At 40.4% G+C, this 15664-nt stretch overlaps 1 protein-coding gene across 1 annotated transcript in view; it reads right to left on the minus strand.

The window, feature by feature from the left end:
* The window catches only part of LOC117490630, a 91397-nt gene that overhangs the window by 54075 nt on the left and 21658 nt on the right, over nt 1-15664 (minus strand). The window contains exons 2-3 of the mRNA XM_034140389.1: nt 14925-14988; nt 10570-10655 (exon numbers count right to left, since the gene is read on the minus strand). Coding sequence (XP_033996280.1) covers nt 10570-10655; nt 14925-14988 — 150 coding nt within the window. The remainder of the gene's footprint in view (nt 1-10569; nt 10656-14924; nt 14989-15664) is intronic.

Here is a 15664-nt window from a genome sequence, read left to right on the forward strand (position 1 = left end):
AAATAAATGAGACAAAACATGAATTTGCTGCTGGACTCATGCTACCATGCCTCTTCTCTTTGATGCTGAGAGATAAACATCAAACCCTGACATTTTGTTACTGATTTTTTGGGATTAAACAGAGAAATTACCACAATGAACAGCTCGTCCACCTTGAGGGTATAGAAGGTAGCATTCAAAGTTACCTGTCTTTTTACCAGTCAGTTTTAAAGTGAAAAATGTTACCCTAGCCGTCTCTACTACTGTATCAACAACATGAGTTTGAAAACTGGAGTGTTTATTTTGTCTTCTTGTCAGCTCCTGACGCCTTGCAATCCTCATTGTGGCATAAACATGATTAAAGCAAAAAGTGAGAACCAATGTTTCAATGTGAAACTAATTATATCCAAAAAAACATTGTAAACTTTCATCAAAGACTTATTTGCACAAAGTTTCCCTACTTCTTGTTAACCCACTGTCCTTGAAAATGTTGTGATGATGCTAGTGCGTGTGCGTGTGCGTGTGCGTGTGCATGTGCGTGTGCGTGTGCGTGTGCGTGTGTGTGTGTGAGGCTGCAGAAGTAATGCAGATTTAGCTGAGCATCAATTAGTAGTGTGGCGCCAAGCACAGGAAAGCGATAATGATGACACAAACAGCTCGGGTACCAAGCCTGCACAGGTACAACTTCAGAACAACCACTTTGAAGTGCAGTTCATTCAAAAAATAGATATTTAAAAAAAACTGTATAACAGTTGTTTTTGTACAAGTAATTGATCAGTTTGAGGATTTTTGCAGCATCTTTATCTGCTGGTCACACTTCATCCTTACTGATGTACTCCTTTTTTATGCAGAATTATTTTTACTTTGACCTTTATCTTTGTCAAACTTTCTTTTTACCTCATCCATTACACTGTTTCCATCTTAATTTATTTTCTAAAGCCTTGCTGGCCATCTTCATTTATCATTCTTTAGATTTAAATAGCAGAGCGGGTGTTACAATATGCAGTCCTCCGATGTGCTTTTCCCGCATCCTTCCAAATCTTTACATCCATTATTGCAACTATTTCCATCTCACACTGTCAAGCTGAGCATCTTTCAAAGTCCTTACTTCTTAAACAACATGATTTGGTTGTTGTTTTTATTTTATTTCAGCACATGCTAGGTGGGCAACAGGAGCAATACTGACAGCTTAATACAACGGCTGCAGGCTATGTTGGCCCTGTGTGTGTGTGTGCATATGTTCATCTGCTGCCTGGTGTGTGTGTCGGCATGCAAACCTCTCCACCTTCATCCACTCACTGAGCCTGGCACAGGGGTGAGAGAGAAACTGAAACACCAACTCTGTGCATTACTGTAGCTGTTTGCATCTGGTTGCCATGGAGTTTCACAGCTGTTTCTACCAGACCCTAATGAGCTACAGCAGCTGCTAGCCTGTTTGGATACACCAATACACACACACACACACAAACACAAACACACAGACATGCTTTTCTTTACACATGATTACTTATCCATTAATAGACGTGAAAGTCCAACAGTACTCCAGTGGATTAGTACACATTATGTATGTAAGGCTAAGGCACATTACACTATTAAGTCTAGCACCTTTTTAAGTCATTTACCTCTAACATCTGCACATCTGGATGAGTATACAGCTGTTTGAGAACAATGTGTTTAACTTGCAAGGTGTTTAAAAAGATCTGAGAATGGTTGACAGAGTTTGTCAATACCCAGAGGACATTTTCCGAAGTCCTAATTCGATTGATAAATTATTGAAATGTATTTATATTCAGCAAGCATGCTGTGTTTTCCATCACTTGGCTTTTGTTTTGAATGAGATACATTCAACACAGGCCCCCATGCTTTATCAAGGCTTGTTTTACCCCCATAATGTGCTACTAATGAACTAACACAGATCATTTCTGATCTCTGCAAGTTAGTTACAACTGGCTGGTTCCTTTGTGTCATCCTCTCTAAAAAATAAAAAATAAAACGTAATCTTACCACAGACCAGTGGCGTCGCCTGGCCTGGGCATTCGGGGCTTTAGCGCGGCAAAAATCTGAATTGCGTAACGTCACTTGTGTCACTACGCGCCTTTGCGTACCTCAAAACATCCAAACAAAACACATATTTTGTCTACACGTGTTTATTGTCAACACTCAATGGAGTAAACTACTAGACATGTCAAAAAACAGTTACGTTGCCGTTTCGCTCCCTAAAAAAAATCTTCTGGCTTTCTATGACTGATTGAACTGGGTGCTGGCCGAGCCGTGCAGGACATAACCGACGGACCTGTGAAGCTTTACAGGATGCAGAGGCTTAGATCACTGGACGACAGAGTTGTTCACCGTGTGCACAGACAGGGTTAACGTCGGTATGAACAACAGAATTGTGCCAAAACTCCGCCAACTGGCTGCGGTGGGAGACTCCCCTGTTCACTTTCTGTGCCGCACGCACACACTGGAGAACTGCGCAAAATCAGCTGATCACAACGTTCACGCTCTGTGGTCAAGCTGCTGCAGTTTTATTTACACCAAAGTGGAGTGAAACACACAGTTGCAAACTTACTCGGGGTGTTAATGGAAGAGTTTGAAATCAGACAGAGGTGGAAGTGGTCAGATCTTGTGTAGGAATACTCTGTTACAGTAAAAGTCCTGCATTCAAAATGTTACTCAAGTAAAATTTGAAAAGTATTATTATCAAAATATAGTTAAAGTACCAAAAGTAAAAGTAGTCATTGTGCAGATTGGTCCATTTCAGAATAATATATATGATATGTTTTATAATGATTGATCATTAAAGTGTTATCAAAGCTGGTAAAGGTGCAGCTAATTTTACAAAGTAGATCAAAGTCAAGTAAAGTACAAATATTCAAGTAGCCTACTTAAGTAATAAGTGTACTTCCCACATCAGATATGACTTCAAGGCATGTGATAATTTCTTAGTATTTGATCCTTCAACTTGACCTCAGGAAATGCAAGGACTTCACAGTGTTGGCAACAAGTTTTGGAGAAAGCAAATCGGAGGCTTAAAAAGAGACAGGGAGGTGCATCTTCATCATCTTCATCATCTAGCATGCAAGAAGTGTAAATAGAGGACAGTGAAGGAGACACTGAGGAGGACCACGCTTCGTGTCGGGTGAGTACCAAACGCTGTCTCCTGGTATGCCTACTCATCTGAGTAACTCACTAAAAAAGTGATGTGCACCCCTGCATATAATACATTAACCGTGCTTTACCTGAACCTCATCATGACACTAGAGACGACGGCAGGATTGTAATTTCCCGTGTTCAGTGAATGCAATTATTATGTAAAAGATTATTTTCCAAGGCACACCTTCATATGATCATTATAGTTATAAAAAAAATAAGAGAATAAAGGAAAAACAGGTATGAAATACTATATGACAGTAAAACAAGAATACAGTTTAAAAGGAGAGTGATTGGTAAAATATCCATAAAGAAAAAGTAAATCTGTTTACAGTTCTGTTTCATATGGGTGTTGAGAGAGGTATCCATAGATCTCTTCATTTTGCTCTCAAAGTGGACCAGATTGATGCTTTTAACAAAATGTTCCCGGGGGAGCATGCCCCTGGACCCCCCTAGAAGGTTAGGTCCACCCCCTACTGTACTGTAATGTTTGAGAACCCTCTATGAAACGTCAAGCTACCCCACAGCACCCCCAAAAGAAAATCTCTGGCGCCGCCACTGTGGGCTAAGCCCCGAATGTTTCCAGGTCCAGGAAACGCCCCTGCCACAGACAATTAAAGCCACACTTGACTTAGCCAAAGCTGATTGGAAAGAACATCAGTAATACAGATAAATATATGACCTACTAAACAATAATACTACATGCATTCCTAGTTTAATTTAATTCATCATCTTGGTTCTTGTTTACTTCAACTACTGCTGCAGCCCCCCCCCCCCCCCCCTTCACATTGTCACTATCAGATTGTTATGGGTACATTTGCTAAACAAACCGCATGCACACTTGACTTGCATGTACAGTAAATATGCACCAAGCACATAAAAACAATAGCAATTTGGAGAGAGTTTCACACCTGCTCTGCTATCATACTTTTTGGCAACCCCATCATTACCACTTCCTTCCTCCCATGGTGCACTGCACAACAGCCTGTTAAAGGTATTGGCACTAACACTAAAGTCTGCTTAAGTAATATTTAGTTTAGCATATTAGCCTTTAAAGCTTAAACAAAACCACTATTGGACTTTATGAAAACACCCTTATTAAGACATTGTCCTTTCAGCACACCAGTAAAATATGCAGGAGAACAACAAGCCTAGTAACAAGTATGATGTCTGCTACATTATTATCTAGGAAAGACAGCAACTGAGAAGGCCCATTTCAATTGTAGACTATAAAAAGGAAGTGAGGTGCCTTTGCTAGCCTCTTAACACCTACCCACCCCTCTTGTGAATATGAGTTCTTACACTCCCTTTTAAATGGTAACAGTTTTTACATTTCAAAGCGTTTTGCAAAGTTGCAACAAAGTAATTTGCAGACTGAATAACGATTTTGTGTTTGTGAGAGTAACTCAGAAGATTATAGCAGCCTAAAACACAGATGTTGGCATCAAGAATAACTTTTCATAAATCACAGCCAAGGTTCCCCCAGGAATGTTTCAAATGTTGTAAAACAAAAATCATATGATTCACCCATGCCCCATTTTGCACCATTTATGATAATTATCTCATTGATACATGATTTAAAGCTCATTAAATATGCTTTTCACCAGATTTGGAGACATACTGTATGGATATTTAAGTGTGGTTGTGCACACCAAAGTGCAAGTGTCTGTATGTGTTACATGTCTAAAAACATTACAGATTTTCAGAGAAACAAAAAGTAACCGAAAAAAGAAATGAAAAACAGAAAGCAAGTCATTTGAATACATACAACCCCCTTTTCCGAGTGTGTGGTACAACATTTCAATACCACAATCCTTGAAGAAACCCCCAGAGTGCGCAGAGTTTGTGAATTCATGTTCCTGTCTTGACATTGTGTATCCTCTAATAAATGTGTGTGTCCACTGCCCATGTTTCAGTGTTTTGATAAGTGTCACACAATCCCCTAAGTGAGAGCAGGGGGATTTCTCTGAAGAAGGGAGAGCTCTGCTTTTGTCAGAAGGGATGAAGTCGAGGGCTTCTTCAGAAACAGTCTGACTGGTGACTCAGTTTCATACCACCTATATTACATTACAGGACATTTTTTTAAATTAGGTTTTTGTTATCTACGTGCATGAAAGCACAAACACTCTTGAGCTCAAATGCTTCCCCTAACCATTAACCACAAGAACAAATATGTGGCGTCTGTGTATGTCCTGTAAGTCATAACGACTTCCTGTTAGTCTACAAAAAGGTTCCAAATCTTCAATAGCTGCCCTCATTTTAACTGAGATAAAAACAGCGTTACTGAATGTAGCGTTTGACTGTGTCCTCCTTCCCCCAAGTAAAGCTCTCCAAACCACTTCTAAGAAAAGTCAAAGCTGGAGTGAAAGACTCGCAAAGGCGCAAATAGAGACAGATCGTTTTAGAAAAGAGCAAAGTTGTCATTACAAGCCCGTAGTGTTTACTATTCGCCACACCTCCCTCAACCAGGGTGAGTATCATTCCATAAACATGTCTGCATTGTGAGCCACTGTTCAATCTTCTTCCCAGTAGGGATGCACTGATTAGTATATTTGACTCCCTTAGATTACCACCCTTTTTTTTTTAAACTTGCTTTTAGTTTTCGTTGATCATTTCAAAAGTGATTTAGATTTGGATATGTCTGGCTCCCACACCCAACATCAAATTTGATTCGTAGACACGGAAAGTATGCAAACTCACAAATTCAAATTGACATTTATGTAAAATGCCAAAGAAAACAAAATATGCCATGTACTTGAATACAAACCAGTTTGTTATTGAACATAATGGATTAATTCAATACTGCAACCCAGTCCTTAAATATTGCTGTGACAAAATATCAATTCGTACCATCCATTTACAGACTTTTTTGGCACTTGAAAATTGGACTTCTACTTGCTTGTTAATTAGCAGAGGTGTGGACTCGAGTCACATGACTTGGACTCGAGTCAGACTCGAGTCACCAATTTGATGACTTTGGACTCGACTTGACAAAATCACAAAACACTTGCGACTCGACTTGGACTTGAACACCAATGACTCGGGACTTGACTTGGACTTGAGCCTTCTGACTTGAGGTGACTTGATCATTTAATTCAGGGGTCTCCAACACGCCGATCGCGAGCTGCCGTTAGAAGAGCAGACTCCCGTCGGGGAGAGCAGAATCTCCAGCCGCTGCAACTCTTGCTGTGAATCCATGCAGGCAGGGGCGGGACTTTATTTTGCTGAGCCACAATGCGGCCAATCATATGCGAGGACACACTAGGATCATACCATTATGTGAAAGAAGGGTGGGGGGCAGACGCTCCAAAGACAGCAGGTGTAGTGGTACAGGCCAGCTACAGAGCCACCGGGAGACGGGGAGCCGGATTTAAATGCAAGCGCGTCGGAAAAAGTCAAGAAATTTGCGAAAACCGAAAAAAGAAGCAGCATCTGGCTGCATTTCAATGATATTGGAGAAAGCTAAGCTGAGTGCAGGATTTGTAAAATGAAAATAACCTTCAGAGCAGGGGTTTTTTTTGGTAACCACTCAGGATTTATTGCCAGAGGTGGGAGAAGTTCAGATCTTGTACTTGAGTAAAAGTACCAGAGTGTAGGAATACTCGGTTACAATAAAAAGTCCTGCATTCAAAATGTTACTCAAGTAAAAGTAGAAAAGTATTATCATCAAAATATACTTAAAGTACCACCTGCAGAGGTATGTAGATTCAGGTTTTTTTCCCCATAGAGACGCCTCGCTGCACATTATCCCTTGCATAAAGATAGATTGTGTCCCTTATAACATGTTATACACAGTGGAAATAAACATTCTGGTCACCTCAACATCAGCGCTCTTATGCATTGAACTCCTTCTGAATCAAACCGTCACGGTAGCCTAACCTTACTGATCCCTCTTACAATAGAAGAAAACACGTTACTTTACCAGCAGAGAGAAAATGGATTATTAAATGATTAATGTGACTAATAAAGAGCAGTTTGATTATTAAGTATTATTCTGTTGATCGATGTCATTACATTTGTTGAAAAGCACTTGTTTAAGACTCGTTTTGTCAAAGTTTAGGACTTGGACTTGACTTGAACTTGCCCATCCTGACTTGAGACTTGACTTGGACTTGAGCGCAAAGACTTGAGACTTGACTCGGACTTGCAAAACAATGACTTGGTCCCACCTCTGTTAATTAGTTTTACACCAAATTGACACATGTAAAAGGACATTTAGTACTAATTGTGTTAATTGTTTCTCTGATCTATTTTAGCCTGATTGACCCACTGTTCAGATACAAAGACAATCCTTATTCTTTTAGTGAGTCAGGTCAAAAGTAAAACAGTCTACAGCACTCTCACTCCTTCAAGACATTCTGAAACTCTCTCTTCTTTAACACAGTGAAACTATTAAAGTGGTACGATGCAGATATCCTTGACAGGAGAGCAAAGAAAGAGACACTCCTCTCTGCCAAACTGAAGAATAGTAAATTGCATAACAGAGCCAAAAATAGCAACCTCCAATGTTTGCTTTAGCTTAAGTATTGTTAGTCAAAAGAGACATGTCATTCAATCAGGGTCATGACCTTTGACATGTTAAACATACAACAGGCTGTTGCTACTGCCTCAGGACACTGACAGCCCTTACCAACACCTTCTGGCTGAAGGGCTGGTTGTTCTTGAAAAGTGTATCACTTCAGCTGAAGAACATGAATAGTTGCTTTAATATATATTTTTGGCAGAATTACATTAGCAATAATATTTTAAGCAAGTGTCTAAATCTTCCTAAGAGTGCTGTGTCTGTTGCATGTGTTTGTAGTCTCGATCCAATGCATTGCAATTACATGAGGTTCTGGAATTACATTTCACTGTATGCCATTTTAATAATAATAATAATAATAATAATAATAATAATAACTTGGATTTATATAGCGCCTTTCATGAGACCCAAGGTCGCTTTACAAGGAAGAACAGGAGTAGAAACAAACATAGCAAAAACAAAAGACAAAACAACAAATAGATTTGGGGGCAAAGGCCTTGGCAGACAGATGGGACTTGAGGGCCCTTGTGAAGGCGTCAAGCGTGGGGATGTTGCGGATCTCCGCAGGGAGAGCGTTCCAGAGGGTGGGGGCTGACATCCTGAAGGCTCTATCCCGAAGGTTCGCAGGTTGGTGCAGGGGACCAGAGTCTGAAGACCGCAGGTTCCGGGGTAGGGCATGTGGGAAGAACAGCGAGCCTTCCAGCAGCTAGCACCATTAGCCTGGTAGAAACCGGACCTCGAACCTCAGCAGCGGTGAAACAGCCCAGTTGAGATGGCAGGACTGAGGGAGGGTTCGTGGATGGTCCTCCTGGGAGTGTGGCAGAAAGGAGCCCAGTCGGGGGAATTCAGGAGCGGGGATTCCACGGATAGCAGAGCACGACGGTGAGCTCGTTTTGCTAATGGCAGGACGGCAGAGGCTAGGAGCTAAACAGCAGCCAAACATAATCGGCTGAGCAACGGAGATGGCAGAAACACAAAACCAGAGCAGAACACTCTTTTCGCTGTGTATGCGAAAAATAATTGACGGCAGGGAGTGATAGACACGAGGAATAAGCGTCGGCAAGATTTGAACTTAAAAAACCCTAAAAGCAATATTCTTAAATTCAAATTCATTGACAACATAAAATGTTAAAAAAAGTATGAGAGTACAAAAGAAGTGCAAGTAGCTTAAAGGTGCGAACTATATACTCTCTCCAGCAGCAACAAGACAAATGCTAACACACTTTTCACATTCAACAAGTTAAGCTTTTCTGACATGTGCGTAGAAAAGAAACTGAACCTTTGTCAGATGTCAACCACCCCTTTTTCTTTATTCAACCTTTTCCTGTCACTCACTGCAAAACATCTTCCTTTTTATAGCAGTGTGCCCTGGAGCAAGGCGACGAGGCCGCGGTATGAAAGGGAACGTGGCCCCCAGCTCTTCATCCGAGGCCCGGGTCAGAGCGGGGAGCTACAGTAGTAATTACTGAGAGACTGATTGCTGACAGGACCTTCCAACAGCCTGTGGTTAACTGGATGGAGCTGAGGGGGAGGAAGCTTCAAATGCACAGGCATGACAGACGCTCTGCTGATGACTTGTACTTCGGGGTGGTTCAGGGGCATGCATGCCATTTAGCTCTATTCATTCTCCTTTGTAAAATGTTATACTATTCAACTTTAGAAACATTTGCCTTTTTTGGAGGAAGAATGGGGAGAAGTCACAGCAGGGGGGAGTGCAAATTACCCTTTAAAATTGTATTAATTCATTTTGTAAAAAAATCATTGTTTACGGTGCTCTACTGAACATCTTTGGAAATTGAGAGGTGCCATTCAAAGGTTCTTCTCCTTTATTCAAAAATCTCCCCTGCCCATTTTTAAGATTAGATGTATTTTGTTTCAAATGGCAGTTATTTTTTGAAGTGAAACTCAAGAGACAAGTTCCCCTCAAACAGATTTGAACCCACTTCACTGACAGAGTGGGAGGAATGTGTGATGGCGGCAGGCGAAGCTGCACCACAACTGGTTCACTGCACCATGTTTCAACTGGATTATGCCAGTTTCTTCCTCAGGGTGGTCATTTGAGAGTCCTTTGGATCATTCATCATGAGCATATGGATGTTTCAACATGGTATTTTAGCCAACCAATCTGTGCCATCCATGCGTCTGGTTGATTTAGCTGTGGTGGCGGAGATGACTGTATTTAATCTGGACATAACTGTTTGTTTCAGTGAAGAAGTGACTGCAGTTGCTGGATCAGGGTTTTCCCAAGTGTAAAGTCAACTCAATGGCGTTGGATCACAGCTAAACTTGTGGGGAAGAGCTTTCCATATTTTCAGAAACAAGGGCTATCAGAGGAAAAGAGTAATGTCCTAGCTACATTTCAAGAGAAAATGTGGGTTTGCAATATCGATATTCCAAAGCAATTTTTTTAAAGTTTTACCCAAGAAGAGATTGGTTTTGCTGTAGAACTAATAATGAATCCTGACATGGTTCCATACATTTAACCTTGACATGTTGTTTAACTAGAAGGTCTCAGTTTCAACCAGATACATGTGCATAGTCATAATATAACTACATGCATACATAAATAAGGCAAAGGTGTAGGGTTAAATCCAAGCCATTTTAAAGCCTTTACAAGAAAACTTGAAATTGGGAAATGTTTCAGGAATTTAAAAGCCAGAAGAGGAATTTATGGGTTTAGCTACTGGGTCATAAAAGTTGTAGATCATGCCAATGTTCAGCAAACCCAACAACCAGACATTACGCTGGAATCTGACCATTTATGACAATTCAGCAAAGCCACAGCAAATAACAGACAGCAAGTCAAGTGGAGCAAAACTGTGAGCTTGTGTGGGCCAAACAGAGGCTGCATTTCATTAAACACATTTTGTGTACAATGTATGCCCGTGTCATCGAACCAAACTTCCACACTAACTTACCTCTGATGGTTTCTTGTGCTGGAGGCGGACCCATGTGCTGCTGGTGACCGTATTCTTGGATGACCTCGACCACGACGTCATCTGACCTGCAGAAACAGAATAAAAGGAAGAGCATACTCAGTGTAATAAGAACCACCAAACGTCTATTTCAATTGTACTCAATAAGTATTTTTTTGAAAACCAAAACGTGCACATCTTTCTTGTTGACAAATGAGCACAGCTTGGGACCCAGTTGTAAAGACAACAGTGTTCAGTCATCTGGAGCAGAACATCAGACAAACTTAATCTGTGTTTCATTTGTAAAGAATGTGCATTCATGAGTGTGAATCTTGATTTAAAGTGGGGGGGGGAAATGAAGAACAGGTCTCTGGCTCTGGATCAGACTTCATGTTCACAGCGTGCGTTCAAATTTAATCCAAGGACACTTTATTGTCCCATTGGAGAAATTGGTTTTGCAGAGAGGGTTTACAACACAAATACAATAAAAACACAGCCATCATGAACCAGCAGCAAATTACTTAATATAGAGCAAAAAGCGGCTCATTGTTTTTTAAGTGTTCTTAAAATGTGATATAATTCAAGGGCTTTGATGAATCTGATGGAGGCAGTTCAAACAATGCAGAGAAGCACTAAAAGAAATCAGCCAAAAAGACCTTGCCCGTGACTTTTTGACGCCCATGGCAGTACTACCACTGAGTGAGCTCTTTAATTGAAGCCGACTGATGATGATCTATTAAGAGGTTTAATAAGTAATGACAGTATAAATAGCATCTTGTTAAGCAGTTAGTCCACTGTGGTCTTTACAACCTCATTAATACACAACTTAATGGCAATTAACTGAGTCTGCAGCCAATATCCCACCCACCGCTTCAATCAGCAGCCCTGTATGTGTTTTCTGGTGCCATATAATTGAACAGAGTGTCTATTTGTAATTGAATTTGATGCTGTTTTTTTCTATATATGTTTTAAATTACATAACCATGCATCAGATAGCCAGAAGCTCATTTGTATCTGTGCACCGCAAAGGAGGCTGTCATTAAATATTACATCACATTGGCAATTAAGTTACATCAGTGATCACACAGGCATAATGGAAAACTCAAATATTCCAATACTGTGTAATATAGCACATTGTGACCATGACTGTGTGTGTTCATTTATGTGTGCATGTGTGTGCATGCGTGTGTGCTGCCTCCCACTCAACATATTTCCCCGACACCACAGCAGTGCTGCCACCGTGCTAATTTTACTTGTGACGTCTAAACAACTAACAGCACAGAGGGCAGAACTGCTGTCAGACTTTTCTACAAAATTACAGACTGCCTCTCTCTCTACACACACCTACAGACATACATAACTCACACTTAAACATATACAGTGTGCTGTACATAAACATGTTAACACTTCCTCGTATTTATCACATATGCATGCTTATAGTCACAGTTTCTCCCACCATCACACACATGTTGCATGCATTGATGTCTCAAACTCTCAGTTGCACAGTTTCATATACTCACACAAAAACACACTTTAACTTTAAAGTGAATTGACAGCCATGTTTGGGTTTGATCACATTATTTACAAATTGATCCTCCATTCATGTCACATGGACACTGGCCATTAGAAATTAATGTGGAGGGAAGCCATTTCACAATTTAAGAGGCGTATTTGTGAAACTATGTAGCTATTTTTTGTGAGACTGGATTGGACTACCACCTCCCAGCTTGCGTATGTGTGTGTGTGTGTGTGAAAGAGAGTGTCTAAAGAATAAAAGAGACTCTACTTTGCTCAAGACAAACACATTAAATGAAAAAAAAAAACAGTTAGAGGGATGGGGTGGCATTTTAAATGTGTTTATCTATGCTGTTGAATGCACATTATCTAGAGACATCTGTGGGAGTACTGTCTGCACTCAACTATAGTGTGTGTGTGTGTGTGTGTGTGTGTGTGTGTGTGTGTGTGTGTGTGTGTGTGTGTGTGTGTGTGTGTGTGTGTGTGTGTGTGTGTGTGTGTGTGAGATATCTACATGCCCCACGAGACAGCTGCACCTCATCATCACTGTGTGGCCAGATAACGGAGCGGGCCGCAGCGCAGTGGGAGGTTACCATCATGGCCGTGTGTTAATTAAAAGCCCTGCTTGGTGCATGGCAGGCAAAATTATCATGGGCATCCTTCAATTAGAAACCTGATAACCTCCAGTCAGCAGATGCAGCTGGAGCCCACGCTGCACTGGCCAGAGGAAGCTAACAGCTAACGGCTAATTATAAAGCGAAGAGTGCGGCCGTCAGCACAGGGTGGCTCAGTCAGGTCTGAAAAGGCTGCCTGTTAAACCTGCTGTAAAATCATTTATACATGCAGACCTGTGACCACATAACACTTAAACCTGCACGAGGTCACTTCCATGTGGTCGCCCCGGCTACAGTTAAACTGGGTTTTTTTATAGGTTTAAACCATTAAATTACACAGAATTCCTCTATTTACAGATGTAAATCTTGATGAGTATATATCTTATAAGGAAAAGGTTATTTTAAGAATGTTTTTAACTTCCATAAGCAATTATCTGGACTGTTTCTGACAGATACATTTTTAATTTGTTGAATTTCCTTTTACATTGTAATGGGACATTTTTTGTTTTTGCAATTCTCCAAAAAGAGAAAAAATATGTAGATAAATCTTGAAAATGGTATATTCTGAAATAAAGAAAAATGTGCCAAAAGAAAACTGAGAATACCTTGTCTATATGTCAATTCATACGTCTAGCTGAGGGAGACTCTAGAAGAGTGCATCAGTAGAACAAACACTCGTGGTTAATCCAAAAATCGAATTAAAAAGGTTTTAAAAGGCAGATTAAGCCACTTTATTTTGGTTTGTTATGTTACCCTGGATAAACTAAGTTAACCTAGGAGAAGAAGTAAAATAATCAGTTTAGAAAAGCTTTTAGGATAACAAAAAAGTGAAAATAAGATCCTCTCTTGATTCAACAGATTGTTTGGCTGATATGTCAGTGTCAGATGTTAGCCAAACGACTATTTTTACCTGTTATCTTAAAATGCACACTTCAAAATGCCAAGAATTACTCATCTTGATCTGCCAATAGCCAAAAAGAATGACATTCAATATTAATTTTCAATCGCTGGCCGTCTTTAATGCCAAAATGTTCCTATTGTTCTGACAGCTGTGAGAGCCAAGTGTGCTTGTGTAGAACTGTCCCGCTGTTCAAAGACTGTTTACAATCAAAATGATTTTCCAGCAGAAGCTGCCAGAGTTGTAATGTGTTGGACTGGCCAGATGTTCCCGTCACCGTGCACTGTATCTCTCTCTCATGGCCGACTGTCTGTCTCGTACAATGTATATAAAAGACGTTTAAACATCAATGTGTTTCTATACACAAAGTCTGTCTCAGGGGTTGTGTTGAGTCTGTGTCAAATCCTAAATCGAATGTGTATTTTTCAGTGTAGAAAAGGCAACATTTTCCCAGATGTGAGATGCAGGTTTTATTCAATTTCTTAATGTAAAAGCCGCGTCATTTACTAAAGCTGCAGCCATCAAGCAGTCAGCTTTTAGAGGCAATGAGGCGCAAATCAGCTTTAGGATTTGACTGAGGTTATCAAACTCGCAAAATAAAATGACATGATATGAAACATTTCATTCACTCTGTGCAACACCACCGGAGGACCAGTTGAAGAGATGTTTTACTGAGGAAAACTCAGCAAAATCCAATTTAACAAACACAAATCATAATTTCTTGCCTCTTTATCATTTGCCTTTACAAATAAAGAGATATAATTCAGGATTATTGCTTAGTTCTACTGTCTAAGAATCTACTCTTACTTATATGTAGGCGTATATTTCTGTTTCTTTATATTAAATAACTGATTCAGTGGCGTTCTTAAGTGCCTATTACTCTTTGTCTGATGTGATTTCTATAGAATAAAGGTTACTTCATTTTGATTTTACCACTTCTTTCTTTCTTGTGGCTAGTATAAATCTCTCTTGCACAGTCTTTACACCTGCAAGGGCAAGGGTTTTTCAAAACCTAAGACATTCATTTTCTCTTAAAAGCAGCCCTTGTTCTTGATCTTGCATAAAAGCTGCTTGGGCTACATATTCATATTTATATTGGAGACATGTTTTAAAAAGGAAAAAGTGTTAATGAGTAGAAAAGGGACGGAAAGAAAAATGTATGTAAGAAATACCCTGAGGGAGTTGACTTAAACAAAGCATCTGACTGCACAACAGCAGCACAGGCACTCACTTTTTGACACTTCCAGGTTTCTTACTCACACACCCACACACACACACACCCACACACACATCCCTCCCTCCTCTTCCCTGATTCTCTCTCTTCAACTTACTGTCGGTGGTGTCGGAGTCGTTGCTGCTCGTGGAGTATTTCCTCCTCTTCTTTTCGCTCTCCATCTGTCAGGGTGGCAGAGAGGGAGGGATGAGTGGGGGGAGGCAAGACAGAGAGAGAGAGAGAGAGAGAGAGAGAGAGAGAGAGAGAGAGAGAGAGAGAGAGAGAGAGAGAGAGAGAGAGAGAGAGAGAGAGAGAGAGAGAGAGAGAGAGAAGAATTACGAGTGAGAAGATGTTCACCATGAAAACACAAGTGTTAATGAAATAATGCGCTGATGGCACCAATCTGTCAGAGCCTCCAGCCGGCAGCCTGCCAGAGTAAACTGACTTGATCTGCGTTTACACATGAGCGCCTCGGACCCTCGTCACAATGATACAGTTGTTCTGTTTCTGCACATACAGTGGGAGTCCTTGTATATGTGGGCTGTAAATTCCTCCTGCAGTATTCACTAGAAGCTATTGTAAAGGTCCCCATCCGTGCATACTGTAGGTACTTCTTTCTTCATTATGTTACAAAGGAAAAACATACTTAACCAGCTCTAACAGGACACCCTTTGAAGTGTTGCAGCAGAAGACAAGAACCCTTTTTTTCTGTGTTTCTATATGAATAAGGAAATTCAAAAGCCACCTTCATATTGTGATAAGAACATCTATTTAACAAACACATTGAATTCAGCCAGATGACTACAGGATTAACTTTTCAACTACAGTTCATCCACAAACTACAATGACAGACTATTT

Source organism: Trematomus bernacchii, unplaced genomic scaffold (genome assembly GCF_902827165.1).
Source record: "Trematomus bernacchii unplaced genomic scaffold, fTreBer1.1, whole genome shotgun sequence".
In the NCBI taxonomy this organism is placed as follows: domain Eukaryota; kingdom Metazoa; phylum Chordata; class Actinopteri; order Perciformes; family Nototheniidae; genus Trematomus; species Trematomus bernacchii.